Here is a 16,692-nt window from a genome sequence, read left to right as displayed (position 1 = left end):
ACATAACGTCATTTTTGATACAGGAATCTCCTCTTAATGGTGGACAATGTTATCTCATCTGTTGTCCCATTTCCCCCTTTGCCAGTAACAGGTCTAATGTTTTATAATATAAAAGATGTTAAAATATGTAATATTTAGTGAAGGGTCTCCTTGATAGTTGCCGTATTTGCACACAAGTGATATTAACTAGAATTTGGGAATTAAAACATGTTTCATTTCTTGCAGTTGATGAATTTCCTATATGTGCTGCAAATCACCTTTTCACATGCATTTGGGGACCAGGTTAAATCCACAGCTATGTGCTCAGTGTACTGGGTCTGTCTGGGATGGAGTTAGGTTTTCTCCATAGCAGCTTGCACGGTGCTGCATTTTAGATTTGTGACTAAAGCTGCGTTGATAACACGCCAATGTTTTGGTTATTGCCCAACAGTGCTTGCATAGCATCAAGGCCTTCTGTTTCTCACTCTGCCTCCACAGCAAGTAGGCTGGGATGGGCAAGATGCTGGGAGGTCACATAGACAGGACAATTGACCCAAGCTGACCAGAGGGATATTCCATATCATGTAACATCCCGCTCAGCAGTAAAACTTAGGAGCAGTCTTTCTAAGTTGCAGTTGCACAGAGACTGGCCAGGCATTGGTCTGCTGGCAGGAGGTGGTGAGTGATTGCCTTCATACCACTTGTTTTGTTCCCACCCTCCCTCCCCACTTCTTATTCCCCCACTTAAACTGTCTTTAACTCAATCCACAAGTTTTTCTTGCTTTTGCTCTTCTGATTCTCTCCCATGTCCAGCACTGGGGTTGGTGTGGGAATGAGTGAGCAGCTGCCACATGTTTAGTTTCTGGCCAGGGTCAACCCACATCAGGCTCGTAGTTTTATGACAGGACAGCATTGTTAGAACAAATTCTGAAGATCACCATGGTTGAGTTTAACTGCTGCATTTACAGATTCTAGACAACTTTATAGAGAAAGGACTGACACATTGTAGTCAAAGAAAAAGCTACTATGGTATCCAAAGAAGATACCAGAATTTTCTGTCTTTAGTGGAAAGCAACTCAAAATTGCCTGGAATCAACAACCATTACATGGAATCAAGAAAATAAGAAAGCTTCTACAAATTAATTAGTAAGGAGTAACACTTCTACAACAGAAAAAAGAACCATTATTATATGCGTAAACACACAATTCCATAACACTTATTAAAAGCAACATTTTATTAAACTGAATGAGATTTAGAAGTTTTAACTTTTCCACTGAGTGAGATTTAGTTTAAATAGTGTGATTTTGGGGCCATGTTTTGATCTTGTTCATGGTTGTGGGGTTTTTTTGTTTGGTTGGGTTTTTTAAAATTTTTTTTCATTTATTCATACTAAGCATACCCACTTCATCAGCATGCAAACTCAATATCAAGAGGTTTTTTTTTTTACTATTGTCTTGAAACTGTGAGGTTATGAAAAAAGGTAAACACATCCTTCAGTGCCTCACCTGCTAAGCAACAATGACAGCATACTAATTTTTTCCATTCTTCAGAGGGAAAGGAACTCAGAACAAATAACCTTAAAGCTTAGTAGTAACCACCTAGATAATGAGCACCTATCAACCACTTTCAAACTGGATAATATGTTTCAGTTTAATTTCAAAACACAAAAATATAGGAACATTGTTTTTAAACAAAACTTACCTTTAATTTCTTATTTAGTTTACAGCAGTACCTGTATAACATTGCCAAATTTAAAGGTCCAAAATCTCCATAGAAACTGGGAGAAAAAAGAACAAAAAAAATGTGTTATTTATACAAGAGAGCGAAGAAATTTCAATATGTATGTTGTTCATAGTTAAAGCTGCAAATCAGTAACTTTTGCGGGATACCAAGTAGCCAATATGTATGGTGCAACAGAAAAGCCCTTTACTGATTCATTTAAGAGGACAATAGTAACAATTAATTTGAAAGCATTTGTAGCTTCATTTTAAGATGCTCCAGTAACTACCTTTTCCATTATATATATATACACACACACAGACACTGACCACAGAATTTTTTCTTCATCCCATGATAACCAGTCTGATTTTGGCCAAAACTATAGAGTGAAGAGCTTCAAGACATGTTCTACTCTCTTTAAGCCATGCTGATGTCATCCTAGATAAGGGTTCTACAACTGCTTAAGATAAGAATATATCATTAGATACTATGAAGAACAAGCTAAATAGAATGTCTTATGGGTAGTAAAATTCATTTAATAATGTCCAGCCTTGATCTGTCTGAAATTTAAGCTTATTTTTTTATCCCATCCTTCACAGAAATTACATATACACTTTTACATGTAATTGTTTCCCTTTGTCCCCCCAATCCTCTTGTCTCTAGGCTGTTCTTCCGATGTATTATTTATTTCATGTCTTCCGACTGTTCTTGTTTCTCTCTTCTAGATTCTTCTTAAAACACTCATATTACCTTTGAAGCAGCAATCACTGTGCTTGGAAAAGAGCTAGTAGCAGTAGTCTGTACAGGAAAATTATTGCACAATAAAAGTAAGTTCCTAGTAGGGATTCGCAGTGCTCTTCCTAGCTAGCCCTCCATATAAGCACCTTGACAAGTAATAGCAGCCTTTCTGCAAGCAACTTATAATGACCCCTTCTAGAGCTTTCTACCTCCCCACCCATTGTGCAAAATTGCTTAAAATGTAAGTTGCAAGTTTTCTCTAATATTTTTCCTTTTTGTGTATAGAAGTCTCTCTTGATGGTCTATGAAAATTTGTTGATGCACACATTATAAATTACAGTGAAAATGGACTATAACTTAAACCGTTTTATTCTGATCTGCCTTAAGTCCTTTGATAAAAGAGACAGGACACTTGCCTATTGACAAACAAAACAGGCCGTCAGCACCTGAATGCGTGTTATTTGGGGAATGACCAACAAGGTAATTACGTTCTACAACTTCCCGGCTTTGAAGGAGTGAAAACTTACTGAAATCAGATGATAGAATAGGTGGTAGTACCTTTCAAGCTTTCTTCTCCATGGCAAAGGGTTTATTTTTCAGCAACATTAATTATGTTCCAGTTAAACATAAGAAAAAAAACTTTTACTTTGAGGGCAGTCAAACATTGGGAAGAGGTTTCTCAAAGAGGCTGTGGAGTCACAACCCAATTGCACAAGACTCCGAGCAACCTGCTCTTGTTGACCTTGCTTTGAGCCCTGGGGTTGTATTAGACAGTCTCTGGAGGTGCCTTCCAGCTTCAGACATTTGCTGTTCAAAGTGGACACAACAACGAAGTAGGAGTGCCCTATCTTTTTGGTGCTTACAACTTTATTAATATCCTCCTCCCAACATTCTCTCAAACAAAAAAAGCCAAACCCTGTGCAAAAAGAGACAGTTATACTAGTCTGATCACTGTTGAGGATGAGTAGCCTGCCTGCCACACCAAATGCTATTTCAATATCATCTACTTAACAATATCAAATAACATAAATGTTTGTTAGGATTCAGTTCAACCCTTCAGTACAAAATATTATGACATAATGCTTAATTACAGAAGCTCATTAGCTGAGCCAAAGACTAAGCTGTCCAACTATTAGGTCTTTATTTGTAGGCTGCACAGACGTTAACTAACTCAAGGGAAAATTGCAGTGGCAGTAAAGCAGCATTTAACTTTAGAATTCTTTATCCTTTCTTAGGTAAGTCTGCCAGATATGGTCAACAGTTTATTTATTTTTAAAACAAAACACTCCATACAGTTTTTAATAGAGATTAAATAAAAAAATGTTCTAAGAAGGACAAGTATGAGTTATGACAAATAAGAAGTTGAAACTGGAGTTGTAAAAGCTACATTTACTCTAGAGCTATATAGAAGGCTTACTAACATTTCTTACCATTCTGCTGCACTAATACCTTCTCTAAATCAAAAACCCTTATTCCATTAACTTTAGAGTATTCTTTCACTTAAATATATGATGGAAGAGTAGAATTTAGGATTTGAAGATTATTTTGTGAAAAATACTTTTAAAAGAAGTATCTTGAAAAACTGTGGAATATGATAGTTACTAGAATACAGAATTTTTTTTTTAAACCAGTGTGAGTAAAGTAGCTTTGATCAGCTCAAAGATATAACTAAAACACACAGCTCATCTAAAACACTGAAGAACTACAGCCATGTTTCAGGATGAGTTTTTATTACTATTCACTTGCTATAAGTACATCACTATGAAGTCATATATCCACTTCTACTTTTCCACATAATTGAACTCAAACAGAAGTGTAGGAAAAACACATTAAAATTAATTTAGTGGCTGGAAAGCTCCGCCACAGAAAAGGACCTGGGGCTGTTGATTGACAGCCAGCTGAATATGAGCCAGTAGTGTGCCCAGGTGGCCAAGAAGGCCAACAGCATCCTGGCCTGTATCAGAAACAGTGTGGCCAGCAGGAGCAGGGAGGTGATCATGCCCCTGTACTCGGCGCTGGTGAGGCCGCACCTCGAATCCTGTGTTCAGTTTTGGGCCCCTCACTACAAGAAGGACATTGAGGTGCTGGAGCGTGTCCAGAGAAGGGTGACGAAGCTGGTGAGAGATCTGGAGCACAAGTCTCATGAGGAGCGGCTGAGGGAACTGGGGTTGTTCAGTCTGGAGAAGAGGAGGCTGAGGGGAGACCTCATTGCTCTCTACAATTACCTGAAAGGAGGTTGCAGAGAGGTGGGTGCTGGTCTCTTCTCCCAAGTGACTAGCGACAGGACAAGAGGAAATGGCCTCAAGTTGCACCAGGGGAGGTTCAGGCTGGATATTAGGAAAAATGTCTTTACTGAGAGAGTGGTGAGACACTGGAACAGGCTGCCCAGGGAAGTGGTGGAGTCACCCTCACTGGAGGAGTTCAAGGAACATGTGGACGAGGCATTGCGGGACATGGTTTAGTGGGCACGGTGGTGTTGGGTTGGTGATTGGACTTGATGATCTTACAGGTCTTTTCCAACCTTAGTGATTCTGTGAATTTACAAATCAATTTATCCACAATAGACAAATTACTTACTATTTCGGTGGAGATAAGATACATTTACTGAGTCTATCCATGAAGTAATTTTATTTCTAGAAAATAAAGCTATGCAGATTCTCTCAGCCACCAAGCTAAAGATGTCAATATTAGACTGACTATTCCTCCATCACTAATTAGCATTCAGTATGCTGTGCCTCTCCACACAGGAAAAAGAAGTATCAGTGTTTAAGACTTTGGTACTACCACTGTTTGTCTATACTGCAGAAGCAAGATATTTCTCAGAATCCAAACACAATCATAAAGGAAAGGCACTTTTGGTCACTATTGCACCAGCATTATTACCCATACACCAAACACTGGCAATTCCCAAGTTATTTATATAGCCTTATATAAGCAGTATAAACTATCCATTGACTTCACTGACAAAACATTGTGGTAGATATGCGAGGGAGAAACATCTGTAACATGTATAATTTTAACTTTCTCCACTTAATACCTCTAAACTGAAATAAGCTTGAACGTCCTTTTTTTAAATGCGGCTAAGTGAAACAAGTGCTTTATAAACCTCCAAAGAGTTCTCTGACAGATAATACAAGGCTCTGTATTGAAGTCAGTGAACTCTGATTTACAAAACCCTTCTTCAATTTATATCCTTGGAATTAAATACAGTTTCTGACATTTTTAAACAAAAGAGTTTAATCTTATGCACCCTCATTACTTTTAGTATAACAGGCCATTTTTGTACTTGAATTTGAGACACTCGATCCTGACTCACCCAGAGGATTTTCTTAAGAGAATTTTGACATAGAGTTAAGTGTAAGTGGAAGATGGGAAATGGGGGCCACAGGGAATGGGAAAGAAATGACACACCAAGTCATCATCTGAATAAAGAATTTTAACTGGCAAAAGTTGAAGATAAAAAACAACAAAAAAATATCAAATCTTATTATATGATAGTCACTGATAACAATCTACCCAATATTATTTTACTTCCATCTCTTTTACAGGCAATAGACTTTCTTTGTATCTAGATGTTTTAATAAGCATTTATACGCAATAAGAAATCATGATGCCTCTGAAGCTTAAGCCAGTTAAGAGAGAGAGAGTTATATACAATGGAGGTGGGAACCAGATATGAGGAACAGAAGGCAAGTATGGTATTAATCTACATTTAATTATATTTTGTTTTAATCAAGTACTTAGATGATAGCTTAAATTATTCTTCCCCCTCATCCCATGGAAACTTGCTATCCTTATGCTTCTCAAACTGAGAAGTAGCACAACCCCAGAATATACTAGATGAATATTTAAATGCTCTACTTCAAAAATACTACCATAACGCTACCTGGAAGCAGTAGCATAGGTTTCTTGTATCTGTATTCTCCTTAAAATAGACTCCTAGAACCACTCCTTCCTATCAGTTCTTACAGCATAAGATCTGAGGTATTTGCTGTATTGTATCATAGGAATGGTCATCCACCTAGAAACACCAGCCCATAAATAGCTCATTGGTCATGCAAGCAGTTACTGTACATTCTTCCAGGGAATTTAATGATGAAAGAAATGTAGTTCACAACTCTTTAGGACAGCAACTCAAGTTGTTTCTGACTCAGTTCCATGGGATGCCACATGAAGGTGCCATGAGTTAGCTCAAGCCTTGGGCTCCTCTTCCGAATGGTAAAGTCACTTTTCACTAAGCATTTGAATACCACTGACCCTAGTAGAGCAGAAAAATGATAAACAGCTTTCTTAGCTTGAACTACTGGATGGAGCCTGGTTATGGTCAATGAAGGAAAGCCTGGCAGACTTTGAAATTAATTGGTAACCTCCATATTAACATCACAGTCCATCTATTTATGGCCAAGGTATCAAGTTATCTTTCAAAGATAAATTGCACTGCTTATACTCTACCCCAGAAGCCTGATACCTTTTCAGATAGGAATCTCCTATCCTTTCATCCATACCTCTGTTGCTGTATCAAAAAACTTGTAAGTGAATGGCAGTATAAAACTACTGTTCCCGTGTATTCATCTGTGGCGAAAAAGTATTCTGGGATTCTTTTCTTCATGACAGACCAGTGTAAGTTCACTGTTACTGCTACACTGAACACGAGGGTATGCATGCATTCTCACCAGGCTGTAGACATTTCCGATAGTTTGAATATGGTCCAAAGCCTAATTACCATATTGGGGAAAAAATACAACAGATCCACCAAGTCAGTTCTAACAATGCAATAATGCCCAGAGGGGATGATGTTACTTGCTTACTAAATTATTGGGTTAGTAACTTGAAAACAGAGGCACAGTTTAGCAACTGCAATCATTTTCTGGAGTACGTACACCAGAACTGGAGTACAACTAATCCTTTAGGTAGGAAGCTTGTCTTGGAGACTAGCAACCAGTCCTTTTTCTGCCAAAACAGGAATGCCCCAAGCTTGCAATTTCTCAAACCAAAAAGTTTAACTGCAAGAACTTCAGGAACTAGCAGAAATACAGCTAACTGCAAAACTACACTAATTTTTCAGCATTTTACAAAGATCCAGCTTACTATTAAAATTAAGCAATGAGACCGAATTAGAATGAGAAGAAAAACATTCTCCACTTGCTGTTCTCTCCTCCTTTCCTAGGCTGGATTACTGGAACATTCAGGTCACTGCACTGTAAGGCCCCTGCTGCATGTGCTCTGAATCTAGCCATTAAGCAGTACAAGAACCAGCTACTGCAGAAGTGGACAACTGGCTACTACAGACAAATGCTTTAAATCATAAGCTGAACACATCATACATGCAACAAAGTTTCTGGATTAAAGCCAAGACAATTAATTACAACCTAACTGCTGGTCAGGAAATCTCACCTATTCAGTCATCTTTCTCCAACTTATGTTTCCTAGAATGCATTCCTCCTTCCTACTTCTCAAGCGCATGAACAAAGGTGGGATACTCAATGGTACTGTCTCTGCTCTAGCCCCACCAACTCCAGTAACGTATGAATTCCTAGGAGCTTTCTTATCTGGGCAGAGACACAATCCCTAACACTTAATACTACTTCAGGGTTGAGCACTTCTGAATAGACAAAGGATGATACAGCAAATATAACCCTAGAAATTATATATCACCCCACTGCTTGGATCTGAAGGTAGGAATAATGCAGACGCTCTAGATTATGCCAAACACCAGGTACCCGCTCAATTTCCCCTTCAATGTTCCAAATCCTCCGCAAGATCCAATTCTTCAAAATCCAACAAGAACTCATAGATCCAAATTATAGATGATTAAATAGCTATTCCAGATATATGCATTTTTGATACAATGCTCCTTGATGTCAAAAACAAAGTATCAGTGAAGAGGTTCCCTCATAAAAAGTTTCCCTGTAGAAGAATCTCCAAGTCATGTTAAAAACCTACTCTTTATGGAAAAAAAAAAAAAAAAAGAGTCATCATAACAGAGACCAAGTTTCTCATAAGGAGTTTCCTATACCAAGCTACACTCCCCTCCAATATAAAACTGGAACCTAGAAAACAGATGTTTTATCCTGTTACCCTTTTACTGAAAAAAAAATCCTCAATACTTTTGGCAATTGCTTCTATCTTTTCCATACAAAAAAAGTGAAGACAGATATGGTAAACCAATGTGCAGGTATAAAATTTATAGAACTGTTGGACTGGAAAGAATATCACAGGTGTTAAGGGATAGCGCTTTACAAGTTTCAAATATAAAATTATGTCAGTAGTTCGTGTCTGAAGGAAAAGTTGACACTCCCAGTTCTTCAGTCTTCTGATTTTCTTGTTTGCAGTGAATTTTAAATCTCTCATTTTAAAATGGAAAACGAAATAAAGCTGGAGTACTATTCTTAATACTCATGCGTAAGAGTTAGACATACAAAAGCTGGTATTAGTATATGAATTTTTTCTGCTCTGTATTTACATTGATAGAAGTTAGAAGCTGGGAAACTTCCTAATTTTTTTTTTGTGGACTTTAACTTTTAAGATATCTTGGTCATCTGATAGTCAAGTTCAAGTCTTCAAAAGCTACCGACGTGAAAAATGAACTCCCTGTTCTCTGTGTGAAGTGACAGCTCTGTTTGTTGTAACAAGGCTAAGTTTAAGTTTTCTTTTTCCTTTCAAATGACACAGAACGACGGAGAAGTTTAGGTTGCCTATGCAGGTACTGTTACTGGGTAGCCACAGAAAAGCAGCATTTAGCCAAACTACAAATAAACAAGTTAAACTTTACTCTTCTCATAGGAAAGAGAAACTGCTTCTTTGCATATACACATGCAGCGAAGGAAACGAGTCCTACAAGTCAAAGTCCAAACAGTACTCATATAATATTGTTGTAGCTAAGCATTTGAGAGTCTTACTGTAATGCTGCTTGAACTCAAAGAAGTAGCTAACATGAAGACTTCTGTGAAATGAGCAAGTAACATACTATGGCTTGAAAGAAAGTTTTAGTGTAAAACATAAAATGTACGGGGAATAGCACATTAATTACTTTTACTGCTGCTCACAAGATGTCAGAGACTAGATCTGCAAAAGCTGTCTATACAAGAGATCCGAAGTCAGAACGACTGAATAAAAACATGATCATTTATGAAAGCTGCCATTAAAATTTATGAGTAAGAGATTCCTGTTTCTCATTATCTAAATTTTACTTCTGTTTGAGAAAAATACTCAACAATAAAAAGGACATAAAGAGTTGCTTTGACAAAAATATGCAAAAGCCAAGTTAACCAGTCAAGTGTAGTATTCTGAACCCAGATCTGTTTACTGAAAGGTGAAACATGAAAGATGCTATTCTTAGAGAATAAAAAGCTTCTTACTAGTGCCTAACTCATTAATTGAGGTCTTGCCAAGGCAAGGCTTGTCTATTTGCCAAGTGACAGTCTTCATCAAGCTGAATTATTTCTTATTAACTCCATTTTCCTGAAGTAATAGTTACCTGCACTACATTACCCTGAAAGATTGTATTCCCTTATCAGGAGTAACGCAGACTTTCTCAGGAGGGACCTTAAGAGACTTTCAGAAAGAGACTGACAAAATCTTACAGAAACAGAACAATCAAAAAAGAACTCAGAATTGGATAAATTCATTCAGGTTTCTTGTTCCCTCAACTGAGGAATTTACATACCATTTCTCTACCACAATAGGTTCAAGGTTAAATTGCAGCACATTTAGCTAAAATAGTGACAGTCCTAGTAGTGAGTTCTTAGTCAGCTAGCATTTGAGATGTTCTTAAAAGCATTTAAGCCTATCTTTATTATTTTTAAAAGTGTGAATGTTTAAATAAGTGAAGACAGTGTTATGAATTCATTAGAACAGCTGACAACTTCAAGTGAAAACTGAAGGCTTAAGTACTTAAGATTACATAACCACACTTTGTGTACAATTTAGTGATAAATCAGGTGACAAACTGCAAGAACAAGTCAGCATTTATCAGACCAAAACTTCCAAAACCATTAGATCTAGCACTACAGCTGTTTTGTTAAATTAATGTACATTATTACTTGCTTACTTTTCTTCCCGAGTGGAGAAAAAAAGGGAAGCGAGGCAGTGAGATTTTAAGAACTATGTGATCCAATAACATGCTGTCTGTAATCAGACAACCCCAAACCTACATATTCATGAGGTTTTCAGATCATATATTGCTTCAGTAAAAGCAAACTGACACCTCTGTAAAGTCAGCTAAATAAATTTCTTTAACACTTAATACTTAAGAGTTATCACTACAGTTAACAGAAGCAGTTTACTTCCATGCACAACGAAGTATCATTGTCTTGTCACTAGAATGATGCATCTAAACCAAATGAAGTCAATAAACAGTTGTATTAACAAAATTACTTATGTACCTCACAGGTGCTGAGGTTTTTATGCTTCCGTAGCCATCTCCTGTCCTCCTCCTTGTAACAATCTGAACAACTCATTTGATTAAAATGCAGAAGTGGACGTGAAATTCTGATCAGCAAGAGCAGTCCAGGCAGGCCATTTTGAAAGAAGATTCTGGAAACCACTGTTCTGAGCTATAGCACTTCAAAACTCACTTCCAAATGTTTATTTTGCTGTCACGTAACAAATACTTCTAATCACCTTTTCAGAAAGAAGGCTGCATTTTTGAGAAAATTAGCAGAATATCTGATCTGGTGTATTACAGTTACACTCCACTACTACTCATAGACAACACCTGATGTCAGGCCTCTCACTTCGCTGTGCAGCCTGTGAAACATAACAGACTTGATGTCAAGCTCACTGATGAGTATAAGGAAAAGGGAAACTAATGTAAAATCCGTATTTCTCCAAGAACCAAGACACTTGCCTTCTATTCCTCATTTTGCCTCTACCTTCCCAATTTCAGAAAGATGTTGAAAAAATATAAAATAGTAACTAACTGACACATGCTTCTACTTCCCTGAGACAATATAAACTTCCTTGGAGATACAAGGGAAAAGAGAGAGGAAAAAAAAAATAAAATCAGGCATGGTTTTGCTAGCAAGTATTGCATGCACTGATAGTGATGGGCGCTACAATACAAATATCAAAGTTGAGTACTGTTATGTAAAAGAGTAAGGTTATTACACAAAATTCATTCAAACCGCCTGGTAACTGTCAATTTCTACCTCATATTATGTTTTAGTAATTTAATTTGAGAGCACAAAAGGAAGAGTACTATTATGGTATCAAATATAGGATGATACCTTTAAACAAGGCTAAATAGATTAGGAACTATTAATTCAGAAAATACAGCATGAGTTACCTGTCCAAAATCTTTAGATGTGCCCTAGAAGATAAAGGAAACATTGCTTCCTTCCATTATCTTGTAATTATATCTGGTATCAAGTTACACCCTGGTATGTGGTTACCAGGTAATTGTGTTAAGGAGTATACTTACTGTATTTCCTTTATACATTTCAAAGAAAATTACTTCCCCCGCCCCTCAAATTTCTCAGTACTTTTTTTTTTTTTAAAATAAGATACTGTCCTCATACAAAATACCCCAGTAACAGTCATTGGTTAGTACAATCATCTGTAACTAACAGAGTACAGAACTGCTCCCCCTTCGCATCCCCAAAATCAAATCCCACATAAGATTCCCTCACCCTTCCTGGAAGCATATTAACAATTGGAAACAAAATACCTCAGGTCAAACATAACATAGAAGTCTTAGAAGAGATACAAGATCAATTTTTTCTTTCATTAAAGGAAGTGGAACATATTCATGTAACACAAATCACTCACGACCTTCTCCAGTCAAATTCTGCTTTTAGTATGAGGTCAACCTTGTCTTAGAGTACTCCTGAGGTCCCTTCCAACCTGAATTAGTTAATGATCATTACAGAACCTACTCCCAAACCAAGCAGTTAATTACAGAAGTCAGCTTTGGGAACTCCAGTAGAAGACACACAGCTTAAGACAATGAATACTCAAAAACATGTGTAGAAAAGAAAATCTAAAACTGTAAGCTGTGCATAGAAATTAAGCTAGAAACAAAGAAAGACTGGTTTACACCTTCACAGAAGCAGTACTGAAGTCACTGGAGAAGGGAAGGAAGAATGGTTGATGCTCACAACTTCTTCAACTTGTATGGAAAGAAAGTTATATTTAAAAAGATGACCATGTTTTTTGTTTCAGCTGTGCTGCTGTACCATCACACATGAAACAGTTGATCTGGGAACACGGTATAGAGCAACTACTTCTTAACCACAGCACAGAGCAATTACTTTCTTTTTTTAGTGTATTTTATGTCCTTTAACACAACTAATCGATTTTACTGTTGACCTTCTACATGCTGTCAGTATCTTCCAAACACATGAAGCTTTTACTCCACAGAAAACACTTTTTCTGCTCTTCTAAAGCTACAAAAGCCGTAAGAAGTGCTATCTCAAAGGCCTGTGCAGACTTACAAAAAAAAGACGCAGATGTTCTTCAAAAGCACATTTAAGCTTTGCATTCTTATGATTCTGTATGAAAGGTGATCACTTCATACTCTCTATAGAGGAAAATACATATAAAACAAACTATTGTTTCATTTAGTCATACCAAACAATTCTTCTATTTAAGACACCTTTTAATAAGATGTAATTAGTCTTAAGAGATCTTCTCCATCTTATAAACAAATCTTAGCTCAGATATCCTTCCCCTAGCTCAACCACAGTTTAAGACATTTAACTGGTCTTGCAGCTGTTTTGTATCTTTTAAAAATAGCAATCTTGTTAAGCTAGTTTCAGCTAATGTGTAATATATTCAGGCTAACTTTATACTCATGCTTTATGCCAGTAGTTAAGTGGGGCAAAAACATTCTATATAGTATTAAAGTGTGTTGGGAAGAATCGCAGGTGATCACTTTGAGTATGCAAAACACAACAGATCAAAACACTTACTTTTCATAGACCAGTTCCTCATCAGTACAGAAGTAGTGGGTATTTACGGTACTTTTCGGCTTATTTCGTAAAGTAGCAAAGTACAACCGATCTGAAAGACAGATGACGACAACAGCGTAGGACGGACAAAGCAGATCGCCCCTTCCCCACGGAACGCCTGTCACCCCGCCGGTGGGAACCGCACCCTGCGGCCCCGTCCTGCCCCGCCGCGGCCCGGGAGCGGAAGAGGCACCGCTGATCCTTTTTCTCCTGCGTGGGAGGTGGGGGAGCGCGAGTACCGCTCCGCCCGCGGGCCCTGACCGCGAGGACCCCCCCGCCCCGCTCTGACCGGCTGCACACCCCTCGGGAGCGACGTGAGGAGGGTGGGGGTGATTTCTGACCCAGAACACAGCAACACATAGCAACAGGTGTCGGCCCCGCTTCTTACCGGAAAAGAGAGGAGGAAGGAACCGCTTAGGCGTGCCCCGCAGCAGCCGAGGTGCAGGCAGCTCGCGAAAACCGCAAGGCACGGGGGGGCCGAAGCCGAGCCGGGCACGCAGCAAAGCCCACGGAGCGGGGGGGAGGGAGGGAGGGAAAGAGGCCAGCGGGTTTCCTTCCTGAGGGAGGCTCCGGCGAGCGAGACCCCCGCCGCCAGGGAGGTCTCCTCGGCCCGTTCTCACCTTTCACGAACTCCGAGGCTCCCCCCAGCACTTCGGAGGCGGCTGCCGCCGGCTCCATCTTAAACAGGGCGCGGAGCAGCGAGGCTCGGGGCGGCTCCAAACTCATGGCGCTCCCGGGCAGCCCCGGCGGGGCCGGGGCGCGCTCGCTGGGAAGCGACCCGTTGCCCAGAGGAGCCGCCCGCCAGGCGCCACGCTGCTGGGAGCGCCGCTGCCGCAGCCCGCATAGGAACGGGAGCGGAGGCGAGAACTAGCTCCGGGACACGGTGAGCCGCTGAGCGAGCAGGCGGGAGCCCGCCGGGACTTCAGCTACACCCCGCCCACAGCCCGGAGACGCCCCCGGATAAAGAGGCCGCGGGCGGTTACCAGGCGACCGGCGGCGCTCTAGCAACAGCGTTACCGAGCCTTTGTTTCCCCCGGGCCAGGGCCGAGGCGTGCGAGTGACCGGCCCCCCCTCTCTAGCCCCCCCGATACAGCAGCCCCGCCCTCCCCCTCACAGCGCCTAACCACCGGGCAGGCAGCCCGCCAGCGCCCCTGATCCGCCAGGCAGCGGCTTTGCACCCGGCACAGCCCCGCCCTCCGCCTTAGCCTTACTCTCACGCCCACCTCCCGGTACAGCACGGCCCTCTCCGCGCCCCGCGGCGCTTTTTTTCTGCTCTCGCCCCGCCCGAGGGCGGCCCGTGGCAAAATGCTCTACGGAGACAGAGAGGGTCTTGAGGGTACAGCCCACAGGGCCTGAGGCGGCGGGAAGCAGACCTCAACCGGAGCTAGCACCTCAGCAGTGCAGGTCCAGCTCAGGATGAAGGTGAGCGAGCTGCGCAGGCTGAGCGGGAGGCTGCCCCAGGGCAGGAGGGAAGCGCTGTACTACGCCGGCAAAGTTCTCAGCCCCTCCCTGGGACATTTATTCGCGCGGAGCCCGATCCGGCAGGATCTACACCACCATTTAGCCTGATAGACAAACCGACCCACCAATCAAAAGCTGCCTTCCTGCGTCTCCGGCCAATGAGCGAGCGGTGCCTGGTGAAGAGAGGGCTGCTGCCGGGCACACCCCTCGAGCTGAGTCGTAGCTGTGGCGGCCCCCGGCCAACGGTCACACGCAGGCCCCTCCTTTCGCGCCAGCCAGGGTCTCTGTCACCTGCTGGGCCCCCCGACCCTCCCTCAGGCGGGGAGTTGCCTCTGCGGGCCGCGTCGTCTGCTGGGGAGAGCTGAGGAGGAGCAAGATCTCGGGGAAGGCGCTTGCCTACAACACGCGCCCCTATCGCATGAAGCTCTCTTAGCGCACCGGTCCGAGCTGTGGGCTCTCTCGCTCTTGCTGGGAAGTTACCCAGCGCTGAAGAGCATCAGGGTGCTTCTAAGGCCGTGGTAGAACTACACAAGATTACTTGTAGCTTGATGTTTTAAAAAAGATTGACTTTCTGGTGGTTCATTTGCAAGAGCTGAATTAGCTTGTAGTCTGCAATTAACTGACTGCCAAAGAAATAGAAGCATTGAAAGTGTTAGAAATGCCTTTTTTCTAGCACCCTCCCCTTTAGAAAGAATTAGCAAGCGCCAAACAGCAGACAGTCCATCTCATTTTTACAAGCAAAAGGTTGCAAAGGAGAGGTACCTTGAGGAGAAATAAAAGGATGCTATTCTTCCCCAAAACAAAAAACCCCACCCTTGAAACACCTTAAAAAGGCATTGTAATACAAAACAATATGCAGCCCTGAGGTCCACATTACTAACACCATGTTTTCCTAACACTATAAATAACCTACTGCAACTACCAGTTCGTATAATTAATTCTAGTGTGTCTGCAGATGAGGCTAAACACAAGTGTGAAACACTTTCAACTCTTCAATTTTTCATCTAGTGTCATAAGCACCAGATAACCTTTGCAGCCTTACAAATATGCCAAAGTACTCCAGAAAATACTTCTCTCATGCAATTGTTCTGTAGTTGCTTATTTATTTTTGGTATTGGTTCTAATAATTTGTACCTGTGTTCTTACATTCCTCTTATTCCCTTTTTTTCATAGCTCCAGAACTCATATTCCTAACTATGACTCGCTTTGGGCCTGGTCCTGTTAACTTAGGTAAGAAATCTCATTCTCAGTAGTAAGTACTACTCCATACAAGATGCTTGCAAGACCAAGACTGTAGTCTTCTGTAACAGCAAATTAAATAAAGGTTGTTGGAGGGTACTTGCTTTTCATGGAAATCAATGTGTTTCTCTTGTCCTACATTGTTCTATATGACTTTCCCTTGTATTTAACCCTTAATTAAATCAAGTATTTCAATTTTTATTTACAAGCCATTCTCTAAGGGGTAACATATCCTGTGTAAGAAGAGAGATATCAATGTATTTTCTCCAAAACCATAGTTTAAGACCCTTTTTAACTCAGATTTTCACTACAGTTCAAGATAACAAATATTTCTAACTCTGTGCCACACTCAAGGGGAGTTTGTATGAGCATACTCTAATTAGGTTTAACTAAGGTACCTTGGGCAACAGAAGCAACGATGAAGCAGTGTAACAGGCTAGCTATCCAGTATCTAGAATCCCTAGACACATAGTCTGTATTAAAGACTATTATTCCTAAATCCATCTAGCTAGGCTGGTGAATCTAGGAGGCAAACATGACTAGAAACTGAAGCCCCACTGTCAAATGTTGTTTGTATACCGCTTATATATCTTTTGCAAAATTTTA

At 40.7% G+C, this 16,692-nt stretch overlaps 1 protein-coding gene across 1 annotated transcript in view; it reads right to left on the bottom strand.

The window, feature by feature from the left end:
- The window catches only part of CDC14A (cell division cycle 14A), a 64,859-nt gene extending 50,795 nt beyond the window's left edge, over positions 1-14,064 (bottom strand). Inside the window, exons 1-3 of the mRNA XM_059821841.1 lie at positions 14,007-14,064; positions 13,348-13,438; positions 1,682-1,757 (exon numbers count right to left, since the gene is read on the bottom strand). Of these exons, the coding sequence (XP_059677824.1) occupies positions 1,682-1,757; positions 13,348-13,438; positions 14,007-14,064 (225 nt within the window). The remainder of the gene's footprint in view (positions 1-1,681; positions 1,758-13,347; positions 13,439-14,006) is intronic.
- Positions 14,065-16,692: the final 2,628 nt, after the last annotated feature.

Source organism: Gavia stellata, chromosome 10 (genome assembly GCF_030936135.1).
Source record: "Gavia stellata isolate bGavSte3 chromosome 10, bGavSte3.hap2, whole genome shotgun sequence".
NCBI lineage: Eukaryota > Metazoa > Chordata > Aves > Gaviiformes > Gaviidae > Gavia > Gavia stellata.
This window is presented reverse-complemented; position numbering and strand designations above follow the sequence as displayed.